General features: G+C 37.8%; 1 protein-coding gene across 1 annotated transcript in view; it reads left to right on the top strand.

Moving 5' to 3' along the window:
* The window catches only part of map1ab (microtubule-associated protein 1Ab), an 87,071-nt gene that overhangs the window by 51,656 nt on the left and 18,975 nt on the right, over positions 1-16,440 (top strand). The window contains exons 3-4 of the mRNA XM_024281072.1: positions 15,841-15,923; positions 16,149-16,286. Of these exons, the coding sequence (XP_024136840.1) occupies positions 15,841-15,923; positions 16,149-16,286 (221 nt within the window). The remainder of the gene's footprint in view (positions 1-15,840; positions 15,924-16,148; positions 16,287-16,440) is intronic.

Genomic DNA, 16,440 nt, shown 5'->3' with positions numbered 1-16,440 from the left:
TCTGTTCTTGTGTTGCATTATGGGACTTGAGTGTTTTACCGGCACCATGAGTGAGAGTGGTGTGTGTATGAGTCACGATCCTCACAGTTTCGGCTGTTAAGTAGTTCTGTGCTGTTAAAAAATTGGTAGTCAAAATGTTGACACCAGCTGATTTACATGGCCTGCGTGTACGCTTCTTCCTCCAATCACTTGGGGTCGTGAACTGAATGGGACACAAGTGATCTCTGGATTCAAACCTGCCAGTCATCTGCTTGGTTCTGCTCCCACCCAAATCGCTGCAATTTATTTCCTTCCGACATATTTTATTATTTTCAAACATTTTTGAAAAAGCGCCAATGAGCAGCAAGGGGGTGCTTAAAGAGCCGCATGCGGCTCCGGAGCCGCAGGTTGCCGACCCCCGGCCTAAGCCAATGTGGGCAAACACAGGTGGGGCCTCCACAGAAACTGGACAAACACATTTGGGGCCCACTTGGCTCTACTGGCTGGGTAAAAGGGGATCCTAAGTTTTTTATTCTTTGCTGCTCTTTTCGATACTTGTTTGCTACGCTGGCTACTGTCATTGATTGTATTGATTGAGAACTGGACTGAGTGGGCCTTCCCTTTTGAGGTTTCAAACAGGAAGTATCTGCTGGCTTCAAGAAGCCATAATCCTGTCGATTATGCTGCCCTCTAAAAACCATATAATGCAAACAATCCAGTGCTCTTGATTTTAAAAGTCAATTTGGACACCATGCTTAGTACTATTTATTTAAACGGCGAAAATTACGTCACCAATTTCACAAAGTGAAAATCTAATCAAAACAAGGATTTTACAACTTTTTATGAAACCATAGTGAAAATGCTGATGGTTTATTTAAAAATACATTTAAATTGTTTTTTTTCTTCTTCCACAGAAAGCGTTCAAACACAATGCATTGTGATCTGTATTCCCAAATCTAGCGTGAATCCATGCACACTGTTTTTTTGCAGAGAATGCTGGGAAATTTTCAGTGCACTGGTTTATGGAATTGTAGATTCGAGCAGCACTACTGTACAAACTGTTGAACATGCTATTTAGTGAGCAGTGAAGGAGTTCAGACACAACTATAGACTTCTATAGAGAAATATACAGCTATTAGTCATTCTATTTGTCAGAATAACCATTCTTGATCTGATATATTTTTTTTGTTTGATTTCTTTTTCATTTAAATTTTTTTTTTCTTTTTTGCAAACTGACCAATCAGATGCCTCAATAAAAGTAGGTGGTCTCAAGCTGAGCAAGTGGTAGGAGTGTGGACTTCCAACAAACTTACTCCTGATTGACTCGAGTGGTTACCATAGAAACGTTGATTTGCATTAACTTGGATCAATCACTGCTTACTATCAACTTTTGGCTCCAACATTGCAACATCCATATTGCGAAAGAATGGCAACGGAATTAATGTCATTTCGTTTTGAGCTAGAAATAAAGCCTATGGATGATGTCACTCTCACTCAGTCCAGTTCTCATAGACAGTGAATGTCTACTAATCAGGACTAATACAAACATTGGAAGGTGCCCCCATGTGGTTGCAGAAACTCATAGCACCTGTTAATCTCTAACCAGGCCACATTAGCCTCTCAGAACAGGAGATCACACATTCATTTCTCCACTCAGTCAAGGTTGTATCTTTTATAAAATCCCCACTAACATCAGGTGTTTTTTAACTGAAAAAAGTTTTAGCATTTCTTTATTTAAACATTTACATGTATTTACATGAAGATGCAGAAACATATTAGCTTGCAGTGTCAGAGGGAATGAGAAATACTTTGTTGATTACTCCAGCAATGTTTGGCACTGCTTTCAGGGTCTCTTCAGGCCTTTGGTCTGTGGAGGGGCAGAGCATAGGGGGCTAGCGGTGATGTCATAGTTGGCATGCTGTGGCCTGAGAGACAATGACGCTTTGCCAAAACCCGCATGCTGCCCTTTTCTAGCAGCAGCTCTTTCTGCGCTCTCAGGCGTCTCCTCACTCTCAGGGTGGTCTGTCGGACTGTCTGTGTCTCCTTCACTCTTCCTCCAATTCTAGAATTTACAGAGATGAACAAAATGTCATTCATAGAAAACTGTGATAGAATTGTTGACACTACTGGAGAGGCACAGGATAGGCCAAAGGATGTTTTGTTGCTGTTTCTTGGAAAGTTGGAGTAGTCGTCCTCTGCTGTGACATGAATGTAGATGTGTTTGTGAGAGCTGTCAGACATCCAGACACAACAACTGAGTGATGTCTTTTGATGAAGCTCAGAACTTTTCAGGAGCACAACATTTAAAAAAAATAAAGATGGTAATTTTCTGAAAGCTGAGCCGGTTGAGGGTTCAGCGATGGACAATAACAGATTCAGGTATGAGCTTTACTCTTTCAAAAAGAGCTGCACAATTCTGTTTAAAGGATACAGACATGACCAAAGGTTTTGTCAGAACTGCCTTCATGGGAGGATACAGGCTGTCTGCGACTGAAAAATTAACAAATCTGTACGGCAGCTGTGTCAAACTCAATCACACAAGAGACCAAAATCCAAAACATGCCTGAGGTCACGGGCCGAACGGGATAAACATTTATTTAACACACGAAAACGAAATTTTAAAAAATGTAAAACTGTAACTTTTTATCATAATTATGAACTAGATATATAGCATTACCTGTGATAATGCTAGTGTGAATGCTGTAAGCTGAATTTGGCCGCTGAAGTTGATAGCTGAAATCACTAAAATTAATGGCTGAAAAAACTGAAGCTAATAGCCAGTTAAAATATTAGCTAAATGCCAAATTAGCCAAAAAAAAAAAAAAAAATCTAAGTTAGCCAAAATGTAGCTGTAAAAATAGCTAAACTCAAAAATATCCTAAAAAACGTAAAAACTTAAAAAAAAAAAAAAAGCCTAAATTAGTCAAAACCGCTAGCCTGTAGCTGAAATATTAGCTAAACTCCAAAATAGCCTAAAAGAACTTGGTAAATGCCAAAATTGTCCAAAAAGCTATCAGAATGCCAATTGTTAAAACTTTAAAATCGTAACTTTTTAACATAATTATGGATAATATAAAGGCAAGAATATTATTCCAGAATAAATCAACTTAAACCTTAAATAACTTTCAATATTTTACTCTCCTTAAAAATATAGTTTTTCAAAATAATACAAGTTAGAAACAAGTGCAAACATCATTAATGGCAATAACATAAAATGATCTGGAGGGCCGGATAGAATTACCCGGAGGGCCGGATCTGGCCCCCGGGCCTTGACTTTGACACGTGCTGTACGGGACGGGCCATAAGGTCGTAGACTGCTTGGTGAGCTTGTAGAGCGAAAATATTTATGCACATTTTCATTTAACAGCAGACACACCCAGACTTTAAAGGCACAGACATCGGCAGCACCTGCATAAGACTGTAGTTCTTCATCTGGAATATTGAGCTTTAACTGTAACGTCTTTGTTGTCATCATTATTTATTTCATTAATCTCTGACGTGACAAAAATGCATATTATGGCTAAATTAAATAGTCCATAATTAAAAGCAAAACCTTTTTTAACCACCATCATTTTATTGATTTTACTTTATGATTATTAAATAAAAATATCTAGATCATCCTGTAACTATAGTTATTGTTTTTATTTTTTTGTACTGACGGTTTATAAATGCTTGTGTGGAAATGCTGAACTGTTAGTAGTTTTGAATTTGCAGTCAGTCAACTGAGAGTCTGAAAAAGTTGCAGTGAGGATGTTTTTATACAGACTTATCATATTCAAAATGCTTTTTTTGTGAAAACTCAACATGATGCCAACTGATGAAGAAATGCTTTTCATTCCTGTCTATTATCCTTAATTATATTCAGTTTATTTTCCAATTTATATAATGTTTATATCACCATCTTTTTATTTTACAGTGAAATAGACCTGCCTTACTTTTTAATTTTATATAACATGTTTATGATACATCATCTTCCCCATGTATTTTTGTACATTTCAGACAAATGATAAAAATCGATTAAATTCTTGGATTGTTCACCAAGAATCTGCAATACTTCAGTTGTTCTTTGGACATCTCAGAGCCTCAATTGTGTTTGACTTTTTTTTTTCCTAGAAAGACTAACAGGTAATTGTTGCTGATATAACGGGGAGCTTTAACAGCTAAGCTGCTGGATGTTTGTTTACTGCCAAATCACAGGACCAGGATTAGCATGAGCGGCTAAAACTCTGCTGCTTCCTGCTGCCGAAATCTGGAGGAACGAAGGAAAGGGCTGCGCTTTAACCTGCAGCCATTTTAACAACGGCTAACTAAAAACTGAATTTGTTTATGTTTTATCAATAAACAACTATATTAATAGTCCACTAATCACTGATTATTTATTCTAATTAGTCAACTAATCAGGTCATTCACAAACTGGATGTAAAACACACATCTTGACAATCATTAGCTTTAAACCAACAAGAAACTTGATATATAGCATCACCTGTGATAATGCTAGTGTAAATACTGTAAGCTGAATTTGGCCGCTGAAGATGCTAGTGCTGATAGCTGAAGATGCTGAAGTTGATAGCTAAAACTGCTGAATTGATAGCTGAAAACACTGAAGCTGATAGCCAGCTAAAATATTAGTTAAATGCCAAATTAGCCTAAAATACTGATAAAACCTAAGTTAGCCAAAACAGCTAGCATGCAGCTGAAATATTAACTAAACTACAAAATAGCCCAAAAAGCAAAAAAAAAAAACATATATTAGCCAAAAACAGCTAGTATGCAGCTGAAATATTAGCTAAACTCCCAAATAGCCTAAAAAACTGAAAAAAGTCCTAAGTTAGCCATAATAACTAGCATGTAGCTGAAATATTAGCTAAACTCCGAAATAGCCTAAAAGAGCATAATAAATGCCAAAATAGTCCAAAAAGCTAACAGAATATTATTATAACTTTCACCTTCACCACACTCTAACTCCATATAATATAAAGTAACGACTAATCGACTATTACATTTGTCATCAACTATTTTAATAGTCGATTGGTTGACTAATTGTGGCAGCCCTATTTAACAACAAAACAGGTGAAGAACTCTTTGAACATGTAAATTTGCAGTTCTGTAAAGATTGCAAACACATCTTGAAAACACTGCATTTTAGGAGTTCAGCAACAACACAATCATCTGAGTGTTGAGGTGTGATCCATGTCTGACTCTCCCCTGAAACGACATGGCCAGGCTGTCGTTTCATTTCATTTTCTGAGCCACTTCACACCATTTTAGCTTAAAGCGCAGACAATAACAGCGAGCCTCCAGAAAGGACCGAGCTCATTTCAGGCAAATGAGGTTGAGAACAAGGAGATACATTTTGATGTGGGCTCTAATCAAGCCCCTCAATCTGATGGGTGTATAAATATAAAACCCAAGGCTTTCGTTCACCCTCATTAACTCACTTTTTACTCAACTTTATTTCACTCCATTTACGTTGAACAGAAAACAGAACCAGGAGAATGAAAATGCTGATCTAATGTCGCTTTTTGCTCCATTTTGGAAAATAAAAATAAAAATGAGTTTAGCTAATATTTTAGTAATAGGCTAATGTTTTTGACTAATTCAGTTTACTATGGAATTTTAGTCTATTTTAAAGTTTAGCTAGTATTTTAGCAACTTGCTAGCTTTTTTGGATAATTTGGAATCTACTGATGTTTTTTATGCTAATTTTGAGTTTAGCTCATATTTAGGCAACACACTAAGTAAATTTGCAAAATTGGCCTGTATTAGGGATTTTTAAGCAATTTTACTATACATTTTCAGAAATTTAGGTCAATTTCAGCACTTTTTCATAATTCTTTAATGAAATTTCCAGTCTTATTGCAAATATGACATTTTGCACATAGCTTTTGCATTTTTAGCAAATCCCTTCAGCAATTAAAGTAAATTGTGTCACAATTTTCAGCAAAAAGCTTCAGCATCTTCAGTGACTACATTCAGCAAAAGCATTCACACTAATTATCACAGGTAATGCAACTTTTCTAGTTTTTCTCTGCATTTATCTCAGTCTGAGAACATGAATGTTTGGGTTAATTTTGTTGCTAAATTAGTCATAAAATCATTTGTGTCCATTTCCTGAACTTTTGAGTGTAGATGTAACCCACCAAACAGGAACCAGAATTTTATGAAACATTCGGGTTCTTCTTACCTTAGTCTCCCTGCTGAAGGTCTTTTGCTGTTTGCTTTGCATCCTGATTTTACACTGAGTCATTTTGAGGTATCAGCACTTGAGACATGGGAAGTTATATAATTGTCTTAAAAAAAATAATTTTGATTCAATGCTGTGCGTTACAGACACAAAACAAACCAGTATTTCTGTTTTTGTAGAGAGATGAAGCTTTTTGTTCAATCTATCCCAAGCAAGCTGTATTTATTCAGAATGTTTGTATTTTCTGTTAAATTTCTTTGTTTAATTTAAAGATCCACTTCCATGAAAACTGTCTTAGTGTTTTAACATGTCCTTGTTGCGTTTTTCTGTATATTAAGAATATTAGGTATAAATTGCATTTCTAATTATTTCTTTATTTTAATCATTGTGATTTAGGACACAAAAGGTGGCTTGAAAAAGCTTGTAAGTGGGATGTAAAAACAACAATCAGCAAGTCACCAGATCCCTGCTCCACTTCTGATGCATCCACTGTCAGACAAATAGATCCATGAATGTCTTAGCTTTCCTCGTCTCAGCTGGAATCTGGATCTGAACTGTACAGCGTGATAGCACAAAATGCTGCCATTTCTTTGTTGTTAGGTTTTTTTGGGGAATTTTTGCTAAAATCGTCATCATCATAACGTAAAAAACACTGGAAACGCTTTAAAAGTAGATCATTAGATGATCGGGGTGGGTCATTAAGACATCTACTTGTGGGGTTTCTTGTTCTGACACATTCCTCTCTTATATTTCATTAAATAAAAAGAACAAAGTGTTGATTTTTATGTGAACTTTATGTTTATTATCATGACCAGAAATGCACTTTATTTAAAGTAACAGAGTTTTTTCTGTTAAAGTTTCAATCATTTTTTGCTGTTACACACAACTTTAGCAGAAATGAAACAAAAGAGCCTGACCTTGTTCTTCTCCGCTGACACAAAATACGATCCTCCATCAAGCTCAGTTATTTCAAATTTAGACACCGTCACATTCAGGTTGTCCTTCATTTCTGCTTCATTGATTCAGAAATTAGTTTTATATTTTGGAATTCAAAACAGAAGCACTTTTGTCTTGTTTCATTTTTTGAGTGCCATCAAGCCTCAACTGTAGATTCAAAGCATTTTTTCTGAAGAGAAAACTGGATTTGTGTTGTGGTCAGAAAGTTCTATTTGGACTGAATCTGAACAGAACTGAGTTCTGTGCTGAAATGCTATAGTGTTGGTTTCATGTTTGAACCTGTACCTTCGGTTTTCCTTGAACCTTCCTCTCCTCATCCTCCCCACACTTCTATATGTGGAACAGGCTAACTGGAGCAACGCAGTAGTGGCCCTTCGGTCGATTGCTGCTCCGCTTTAGCTGCCTTTAAACAGAGCGCTCTCATTTTGGGAGTTCAGACATGGATATTTATATCAAACGGGTCAGCTGAGGAAGAGCCAAAACGAGCAGAAACACAGAGTCTGACAAATGACCTTCTTTCCTTTGGGTCCAGCTTTTATAAACAGATTTGAGCTGAAGAGAGAAGAAAAGTGAAGAGTTCACCTCCCAAAATCCTGAAGTTCATCAACTCAAGAAGACATTCAGCTTTTCTATCAATCCTCATTGTGAAGGACTTGGATCTTCATGCAAGCTCAACTAATGAGAAAAAACAAGAAAAATAAACTGAATGATGTCTAAATGCATGTGGATAACACTGGATTTCTACATCTGAAATCTTTATAAAACAGAAACTTCAGTGCTTTCAAAGGTGCAGGTTGTTGTTTATTCAGCAAAATGAAAAAAGAGACTTATTTACCAATAAATATCTTTACATTGAATTTTTATTTTTCAACACATCTGATTCTAATTACCACTGTTATCAATTTTAAGTTTTGTCTTCTGCTTAAACCTAGACCAGGATGTCAAACTCAATCACACAAGGGGCCAAAATCCAAAACACACCTGAGGTCGAACAGGATAAACATTTATGGAACACTCTAAAAATACATTTTTAAAACTTTACCTGTGATAATGCTAGTGTGAATGCTGTGAGCTGAATTTGCAGAAGATGCTGAAAACACTGAAGCAAATAGCCAGCGAAAATATTAGCTAAATGCCAAATTAGCCTAAAAAAATATAAAAAAATTAAACTAGCCAAAACAGCTAGCATGTAGCTGAAATATTATCTAAACCCCAAACTAGCATAAAAAATCTTAGTAAATGCTTAAATAATCCAAAAAGCTAGCAAAATGCCAATTTTTAAAACTTTGAAACTGTAACTTTTTAACATTACTATGAATAATACAAAGACAGGAATATTATTCCAGAATAAATCAACTTAAACCTTAAATAACTTTCAATATTTTACTCTCCATAAAAATATATTTTGTCAAAATTATACAAGTTAGAAATAAGTGCAAGAAAACATCAGCCCATCAATAACAATAAAATAGAATTACCCGGAGGGCCGGATTCGGCCCCCGGGCCTCGACTTTGACACGTGTACCCTAGAGCTCGATCACCAAGTGACTTTCACCTATGCAAAAATATTTACACGATTATCAACGTTTTTTATTTTTCCGAGGGTCATGGGTCCCTGGGTAAAGTCTCACAGGTCCCGGGAATGTCTCCATTATGTTTTTTATTAATAATTATTTTAATGAAGTTTTTTTCTTCTCAAATTCTGAATTTTTCTGCAATTTTCTGGCATGTTTTTAGGATCTTCCTATGTTTCTATTTTCCATTTTGTCACATAAACCACACAAAAAAAACAAAACAAAACTTATATTTTTATCTATTTTTTTTATAACAAATACTTTTTATTGGATGCATTATATCTGGTAATAACTACCCAGCAACAGTGATGGTGTAACTTTTTATACAGAAAGTGTTTTAGGGTTAAAAAAGAAGGACATTTCTGAGAAGAGAAGATGCCTACTTCTATATATCTCAAAAATGTAAAAGGTTAAAGTCAACAAATGTCAGTTTTATTTATGATTATTTTAAATCAATCATACACCCTTTTTATTTCCCTTTTGATACTTTTGACCCCTTGACATCTCAATGTATTTCCAGCTATGAAAAATACTCATTTATTTTTTGTTTTCAGGTAGTCGTGAGATTTTGGTAAGTTTTGGGGCAGAAGTGCTTTGACTTTTTCTTGTTGCTAAAACCTTTTCTCTGGATGAAGAGTTTCTCCAGTTCTAGTGTTCCTCATGTTGGCAGATCCCTGAACGCCACAATAAAGGGTTTAACCACAGACGGAAATGGTTTTAAACCCTGAATTCAGTTTAAGAGTCTTTTGTAGTGAATTAGAGGTAAAAAGAAAAAAAAAGAATGAGAGGCGGCATGCAGACAGTATCCACCTCTTCAAAATCTCATACATATTACTCCTATAAAAGAAAGATGGAGATTCAGTCAGCTCACAAAGAAAGCTGCCGTTCCATCAAAGCTTCACAGATTGTACTGTTAGCTCTTTAAAGTAAAAGTACATCTTATCATCCACTCTTACAATTCGTCTTTTAAAGTCCCCTCCAATGAAAATCCTGTTTCTTAGTTTTTAACATGTCTGTGTGTCATTTCTCTTCTGAAAGAGAACAAATGTAATAAGAAATCATTTAGTTTTTTCATTTCCGAGTATTTCTCCTTTTAAATCAATCAAAGTGTCTTGGACAGACTCTGTTTGAATGAATGATCTTCTTTCCATCAACAGCTCTGCTGCACATGCACTAAACCCTCATCTGTTCTGGCTAGATGGCGGGTTTAGCCACGCCCCCTCAGAGGAGGTTTTGGAAACAGAAGCTTCAGATCAACATGAAAAATGTATTTTTAAGACATTTAGGTTGTAGGATTTTGGTTTAAATCTTCATAATCATAATTAAAAAACTACCGGGGACATTTTTGTAACCTTTGTGCTATTATAGGCATGTTCACATTAAAAGTGGGGTCATCTGGACCCCACAAACAGAGCGCTGAGTTTTTTTTGTTTCAAAGGTTTTTTTTATCTTCACTGGTGTCTGTGGCAGACATGAAATCCTGTCCACCTTTGTCATGGGAGGGGTCACACATCAATGTAAGGGTCGGGTCATCTGGACCCCATAAGAGAGCACGAGGGCTTAAATAAAAAAAATGTCTTAGGGGGATTTTAAAGTTTCTATAAATGTCCCCATTTGTCCACCAGCCAATGAGATGATGTGACCTCTCTGAGTGGGATGCCTGTCCTCCACAGGGATGGGGAATAACGGATGAGGCCGAACACGGATGCCTGTAAAAGGATTCTTAAAGCAAACACATTTAGGATGAAGAGTGGAATGAGATCTAAAGACCGGCTCACTCACTGGGTTCTTCAGAAACTTCTCTTTAAAACAGTTCACTAGATTGGTATGATAAAGATGTTTTTACTCTTGTTTTTCTCTAAGTGTTTGAGTTTTTAATGTGGCTCATTTAAAGGATTTAAAGTAGGTCAAACTGATGCTGTTCCCAGTTTCAGTTCTGCTTTATTCTGACGTTTCGTCACACGGATTCCAGCCTGGAAGACAGACTCACAAACAGGCAGATCTGCCGCTGTGTGGAGGTTTGTGTTACAGGAGCAACCCGACAGGCTGCAGAGATAAGTCAGTTTCCACCTTAATTCAGGTCAGAGAGAAAACCTCCAGCATGTGAGACAACCACATTCATCATCTTGATGCATCAGCTTTCCCAAGTCCTTCAGATATTTCCTCTTTTTGGGAGTTTTTTCTCTTTAAGCCTTAAAGGTTGGTGGTGGAAATCCCAGCAGATGACTGGCATCAACACTAATGAAATGTTTTGAAATTAGCTTTCTTCTCCATCTTCCCCATCTGGTCTTGATCGTGTTGATGTTGGGCTGAACTTCTGCCTTGTGAGGTTAGATGTTTGCCATAGTTAACTCCTTCATAAATATTGATTTACTTACTAGACTGTCTTAATTTTTGAATTGATTGGTAGTGATGAAAGGACAAAGACGATTATGTTTGAGCAAAATAAATAAACTATTTGAATGAGAAACAGTTCAGAGTTCTCAAGTCATATTTCAAACCCCATAAAATAAAACAAAAACACAGCCTGTTGGTGTTTTTGTTCATCCATTGAGATCAGGACGAGGAGCGGTTCTGATCAGTGACCATCAGTGACATGAGTCGTCTCACACGGCGGATGTTGTCAGACAGACGGGCTTTGTCGCTGTGGTGTCTCTCTGTACCAGTCTGCAGTGTCATGGAGCCGTCGCCCTGCAGTCAGGCAGGCGGCCTGTGACAGAAGCTGAAGCATTCCCCTCTGCTTCACCTGAGAAAAGCACATCTGGAGGTCAGCGGGGCGCTCTGCGTCTCTGGGCTGGGCTCTGCTAACAGCAGATTAGCAAACGCGGCCGGCGTGGGCGGATGAGCGAGCGTTTCCACCGTCCTTCACCGTGACATTTCCTCAGTGCTCTTCAGGGATGTTGTGATTCGGAAGACCTGGAATGTCAGCGCTCCCCGCCTTTTAAAATCAATTCAGATGAGTCATAGTTTGTTTGTCTTAAGGTGGTTTATCATGCCTGTCGGTGTGTTTCCATGGTAACATCAACAGAGGGAGCCACATCTTTAGTTTGCTTCAATATGTATTGGTTGCTCAGAGGTTTAGTATCTTTGTGTTACGGTTTGTCATGGGAGGGATCATATATAAATATAAGGGTCGGGTCTTCTAGACCCATAAGAGAGCACAAGGGTTAAAAAAGTGCTTTGTTACTGAACAGTCTTCTCAAATGATATTTTAATTCCAGGTTTGTCAACAAATGCAATAATTCTGAGTGAAGGCACTTTGAATAATTTCATGCACAAAATGTTTTTAAAGGGATGAGAATTTCAGACGTGTGTTCTTCACTCCAAGTGTTAAATATAATTTACTAAAATGACTTGTGAATGATGTCTAACTGGGTTGAACACAACCTCTGGGTGACATTTGCTGCATATTTCATCCTGGTGCTCCATGGTAATGAGGCTTTCTGCTGACTGCTGTGGAAACAGGCTGTACTCCTTCTTAAGTTGCATGTAGAGCATTGACAGTGTCAGCATTCAACTGGAATGAATGCAGCTTAAAAGGCCGGCTTCACACAGAGGGATTTAATGTAGATATGCTGTGCTAACACTCATGGATGACCTTTTGCTCGTCCTTTAGCTCCTTTATTGTTGTTAGACAAGAAGAATGTGAGGTTATAATGAACTCGTTTAACTTTGGTCATACCATATATAAGGATAACTACATGAAGAGGATAATCTAACTTGTGTTTAAAGTCTGATCACTTGTCACACACCTACATGTGTCACATTTGTTTTTCACATTGACCCATAACCTGGGGGAGGGATGAGCAGGTAACATAGCCACACCTGGACACCATTTAGTGGTTTAACCCCCCCCAACACTGAGTGTCAGCGTTGGGTTCCATTATTCCCCAACTCCCCACATATTGAGGTTTGGTTAAGAACCCCTCCACGTTACTTTTTGATGTTGTAGGTGTCCACAACTCATCGTTTTTTTACGTGGTGGCTGTAAAATCAAGCTTCCGCAACCCCTCAGGACACGGTACCAGATGTGGTATTGGACGTGGACTGGTCCTCGGCACAGGTACAGTTACAGTACCCAAACCCGGTACCACTGGGGTCTGAAACCTGCACCTCCGGAGCCACATGAGGCTCTTTGATCCCTGCATTGTGGCTCTCTGGTTTATGGAAAATAAAACATGTTTAAAAAGTAAAACTGTAAAAAGTAACAAGTAAAGTATAAAAAAGAGTAAAACTTGATTCAACTCATTTACAAACAGCTGAAGGACATTACATATCAGAAGCTTTTGACAGATTTTTGAGTGGCAGATTTTTTATTTTTAAACAAATTCCAGGATTTTAATTGTTTGTGAAAAAAAAATGTAACTGAATTAGCTTTAGTTATTAGTAGGGCTGTCAGATTTAGCGCATTAAAAACCAGTTAATCTGACATGTGCATGACGCCGAGAATTTTTTTGACGCATTAATCGCAGATTTTCTCATACGTGCCTTTCTACACCGCGCGCGGGCGTCCCGCCCTCCGGCTGCTCTCACTAGATCACGGGCGGGTCTCCAACCACCGAGCTGCTAGCTAGAACCGGCCGGCGCTAGGACCTGGAGAGCTCCTGCACTCTAACCCGGCTCCGGTTCGCGTCCAGTACCACGTCTGGTGGTACCGGCTCGCGTCCGGCGCCGGGTCCCAAGAGCTGCGGACCCCCGACGTTCCGTACAGCAAGCGCACCGGGGGACGTTTTAAATGTAGTTTAAACAACAGCAGTTATTTGTAGATGAAAAGATAAATCTCAGCTTTGAGTGTGTGGCCCGTCCCTCTTTCGCCGCGCGAAAATATGCAAAATATCCCAAAGTTCTGGAGGTTTAAGCGTGATCCAACCCCAGCATAGCAGTCTGTCTGCCGGCATATTCATGGCGTGAGCTCCGCTGGACACGTCGCTGCATCGAGCTGCAGCCAGAGAACGCGGCGGCAGTAACAGACTGTCAAACTATCCACAGTGTATCCCGCTTTTCTCAGTCTTTAAGGTTTTTAAAAACAAAAGTTCATTGGAAATGATAAATCTCTATTTCATTTATTACTGCAGTTCAGAGGAGGAAAATATTTGGTCCTGACAAAAAATGAACATGAAAGTGTCATGGAAAATTTATTTTTGATGTTTTTTTAATTTATTTTACTGAACGTTGATTGAAGTTTTGAATTTAAAATGCCCTTCACTTGCACTTGGGCTTTTGTTAGGCATTTTATGTTACAGCCTTTTATTGTTAAGAAAGTTTATCTCAATACAATGTTACAAAATAAAGTATTTCTGATGAAAACTATTAATTTTGTCATTCTTGTTTTCATAATTAATGTAGAACTGCTAAATTCCACGAACCACACATTTTTTTTCCTTAAAAAAAAAGGCCACATATTAATGTGCGATTAATCACGAGTTAACTTTGGACAATGCAATTAATCGCGATTAAAAATTTTAATCACCTGACAGCTCTAGTTATTAGATTTGCAATTTCATCTTCTTGTCCGCTTTGTCCCTTTTGGGGTCGCCGGAGCCTAACTGATTTTCAATTTTTTGTCTGAAAATTGAAAATCTATTGATTTGCTGCATTCAGATGATCCTATGTGACACAAGATGTTTTTTATTTTAAATGGAAGTCATGTGAAACCTCTGACAAAGATTATAAACTACTACGTTTAAAAGAGAAAACAGAAATCTTAATTCTAGTTGCCAAAAAAAACTTTGTTTATAGTTATAATAGTAATATTAATATAAAAAACAAATTGATGTCATATTTTCCTGAAATGTGATTAAGACTGTTGGGATGTTGTCAGTGAGATATCGACCCAAATGCCTCTAAGTGTTGAAGGCTGCAGACCCCTACGGTACCACGTCCTGTTCGCACCCGATACTGCATCTGGTACCATGTCCTGTGCCGGGTTAGGATACCGGTACCAGATTTGGGTACCGGTGCGCTCCGTGGACTGGTTTCTGTTGGGAGCCCGGAGGTTAGGGCCCTGTGATTTAATTGGAACAGCCAGCAGGTCAAAAAACGACAAGTTGGGGACACCCAAAACGTCCAAAAGTGTCGCGGAGGGGTCCTTAAAACGTCAATATGTGACGACTTGGGAGTGAGGACGTGTTGTCCAGTCCAAGGGCAGACACTCTACCACTGGGCCACCAAGTTGACTTTACCTATTTGTGATCAACTTATCTGAGTCCTTAGATTCAAATACAGTCTCAGTTTTTATCACACAGATTAACATTTTGTAATCTGACGGGTTTTTTTTCCTTTGCATAAGTAGTTTCTTTGATGCTTTAAAGAAGGGGTGTCAAACCTAATCAAGGCTCTAAAAAACTCTAAAACAAAGTTTTCAAACTTTAAAACTGTAACTTTTTAACATAATTATGAATAATAAGGAATATTATTCCAGAATAAATCAACTTAAACCTTAAATAACTTTCAGTATTTTACTCTGTATAAAAATATATTTTGTCAAATTATACAAGTTAGAAATAAGTGAAAGATAACATCGAGTCATTAATAACAATAAAATAAAAAGATCTGGAGGGCCGTATAGAATTACCCGGAGGGCCAGATCCGGCCCCCGGGCCTTGACTTTGACATATGTGCTCTAAAGTTTTATTCTTCCCATTTTCATAACAGAAGCCATTTGTTGCCAAAACAAAACAAAAAATCTCTTTCTTTCCTCTTTCTGTCTGGTTAAATAAAGCTTTGTAAAATGACGTCTCATCATTGCTTAAGAACTCCGTGTTTGATGTGTGGGATCATTTACTCTGAGTTCATTTTAATGATCATGTGCTGACACTCAAAATAAAAAAAATTAAATTGTAGAAACTCCCAGTGATGGAAACTTTTGATCTGTGCTCAAACAGAGATCCCAATAACAGATAAGAATAACATTGTGGAAATTATGTGATGGAAAAACTATTCGTCTAAGGTTGGCTTTCAGTTGTAATAAACTCTAGATTTTTTAAAATGTACATCTTGTGACTCCTTTTCTGCAGTTTTTTTGAGTTTATGATGGTTCAGTGTTTGGAGAAAGTATTTGGGCCTCCGTTTAACTTAAAAAAAAAAAAGCCTGATTTAGACCTTTTTGGACCAATGATAGTCATACAGTGTTTTCTTTTGCTCCAGGACAACGGACGCTCCACCACAGAAGTGATGTCCTAGAGACTGTAGTGCTGGTCAACCCCTCAGAAGACTCTGTCATATCAGAGGTATGCTTAATAAGTTCTGAAATCTGCATCACTGATGTGGGTTGGGCTTGTTGTTAAACACTAAATCATTTTTTTTTTTTAGATTTTGTTTATTAACTTTAATTTATTACCCTCCAGGAATTCATGGAGGATGTTTTTTTTTTATTTTGCCTTACTGCTTGAATCTCCTTTTTTCTCACTTCTGTCTGTAGTTTATCTTATATCTCTTCGCTGTGTCTGTCCCAGATCCAGACTCTGCTCACAGACTCTGCTGGACACAAGCTTCTGGTCTTGAGTGGCCAGAGCTCAGATCACGGCGGCCTTCTCCTGCAAACTGGGGTCTTCACCTACCAGACCTTTTCCCGAGTCTTCACTGATCCTGGGGTAAGTGACGTGCAGGAGATCCTTCATCAGTTATCTGTAGTGTGAGGCTAGAACTGGAAATGCAAGAAATAAAAAATCTCAGCCAGGAAGGACAAGTGGGCTCATATGGCTTAGAGGTGGGCGGAAAATGTGGCCCCTATTGGATTTGACCACA

Source organism: Oryzias melastigma, linkage group LG6 (assembly GCF_002922805.2).
Source record: "Oryzias melastigma strain HK-1 linkage group LG6, ASM292280v2, whole genome shotgun sequence".
NCBI classification, from domain to species: domain Eukaryota; kingdom Metazoa; phylum Chordata; class Actinopteri; order Beloniformes; family Adrianichthyidae; genus Oryzias; species Oryzias melastigma.
Note: the sequence above shows the minus strand (reverse complement) of the source record. Positions and strands in the feature narration are given on the sequence as shown.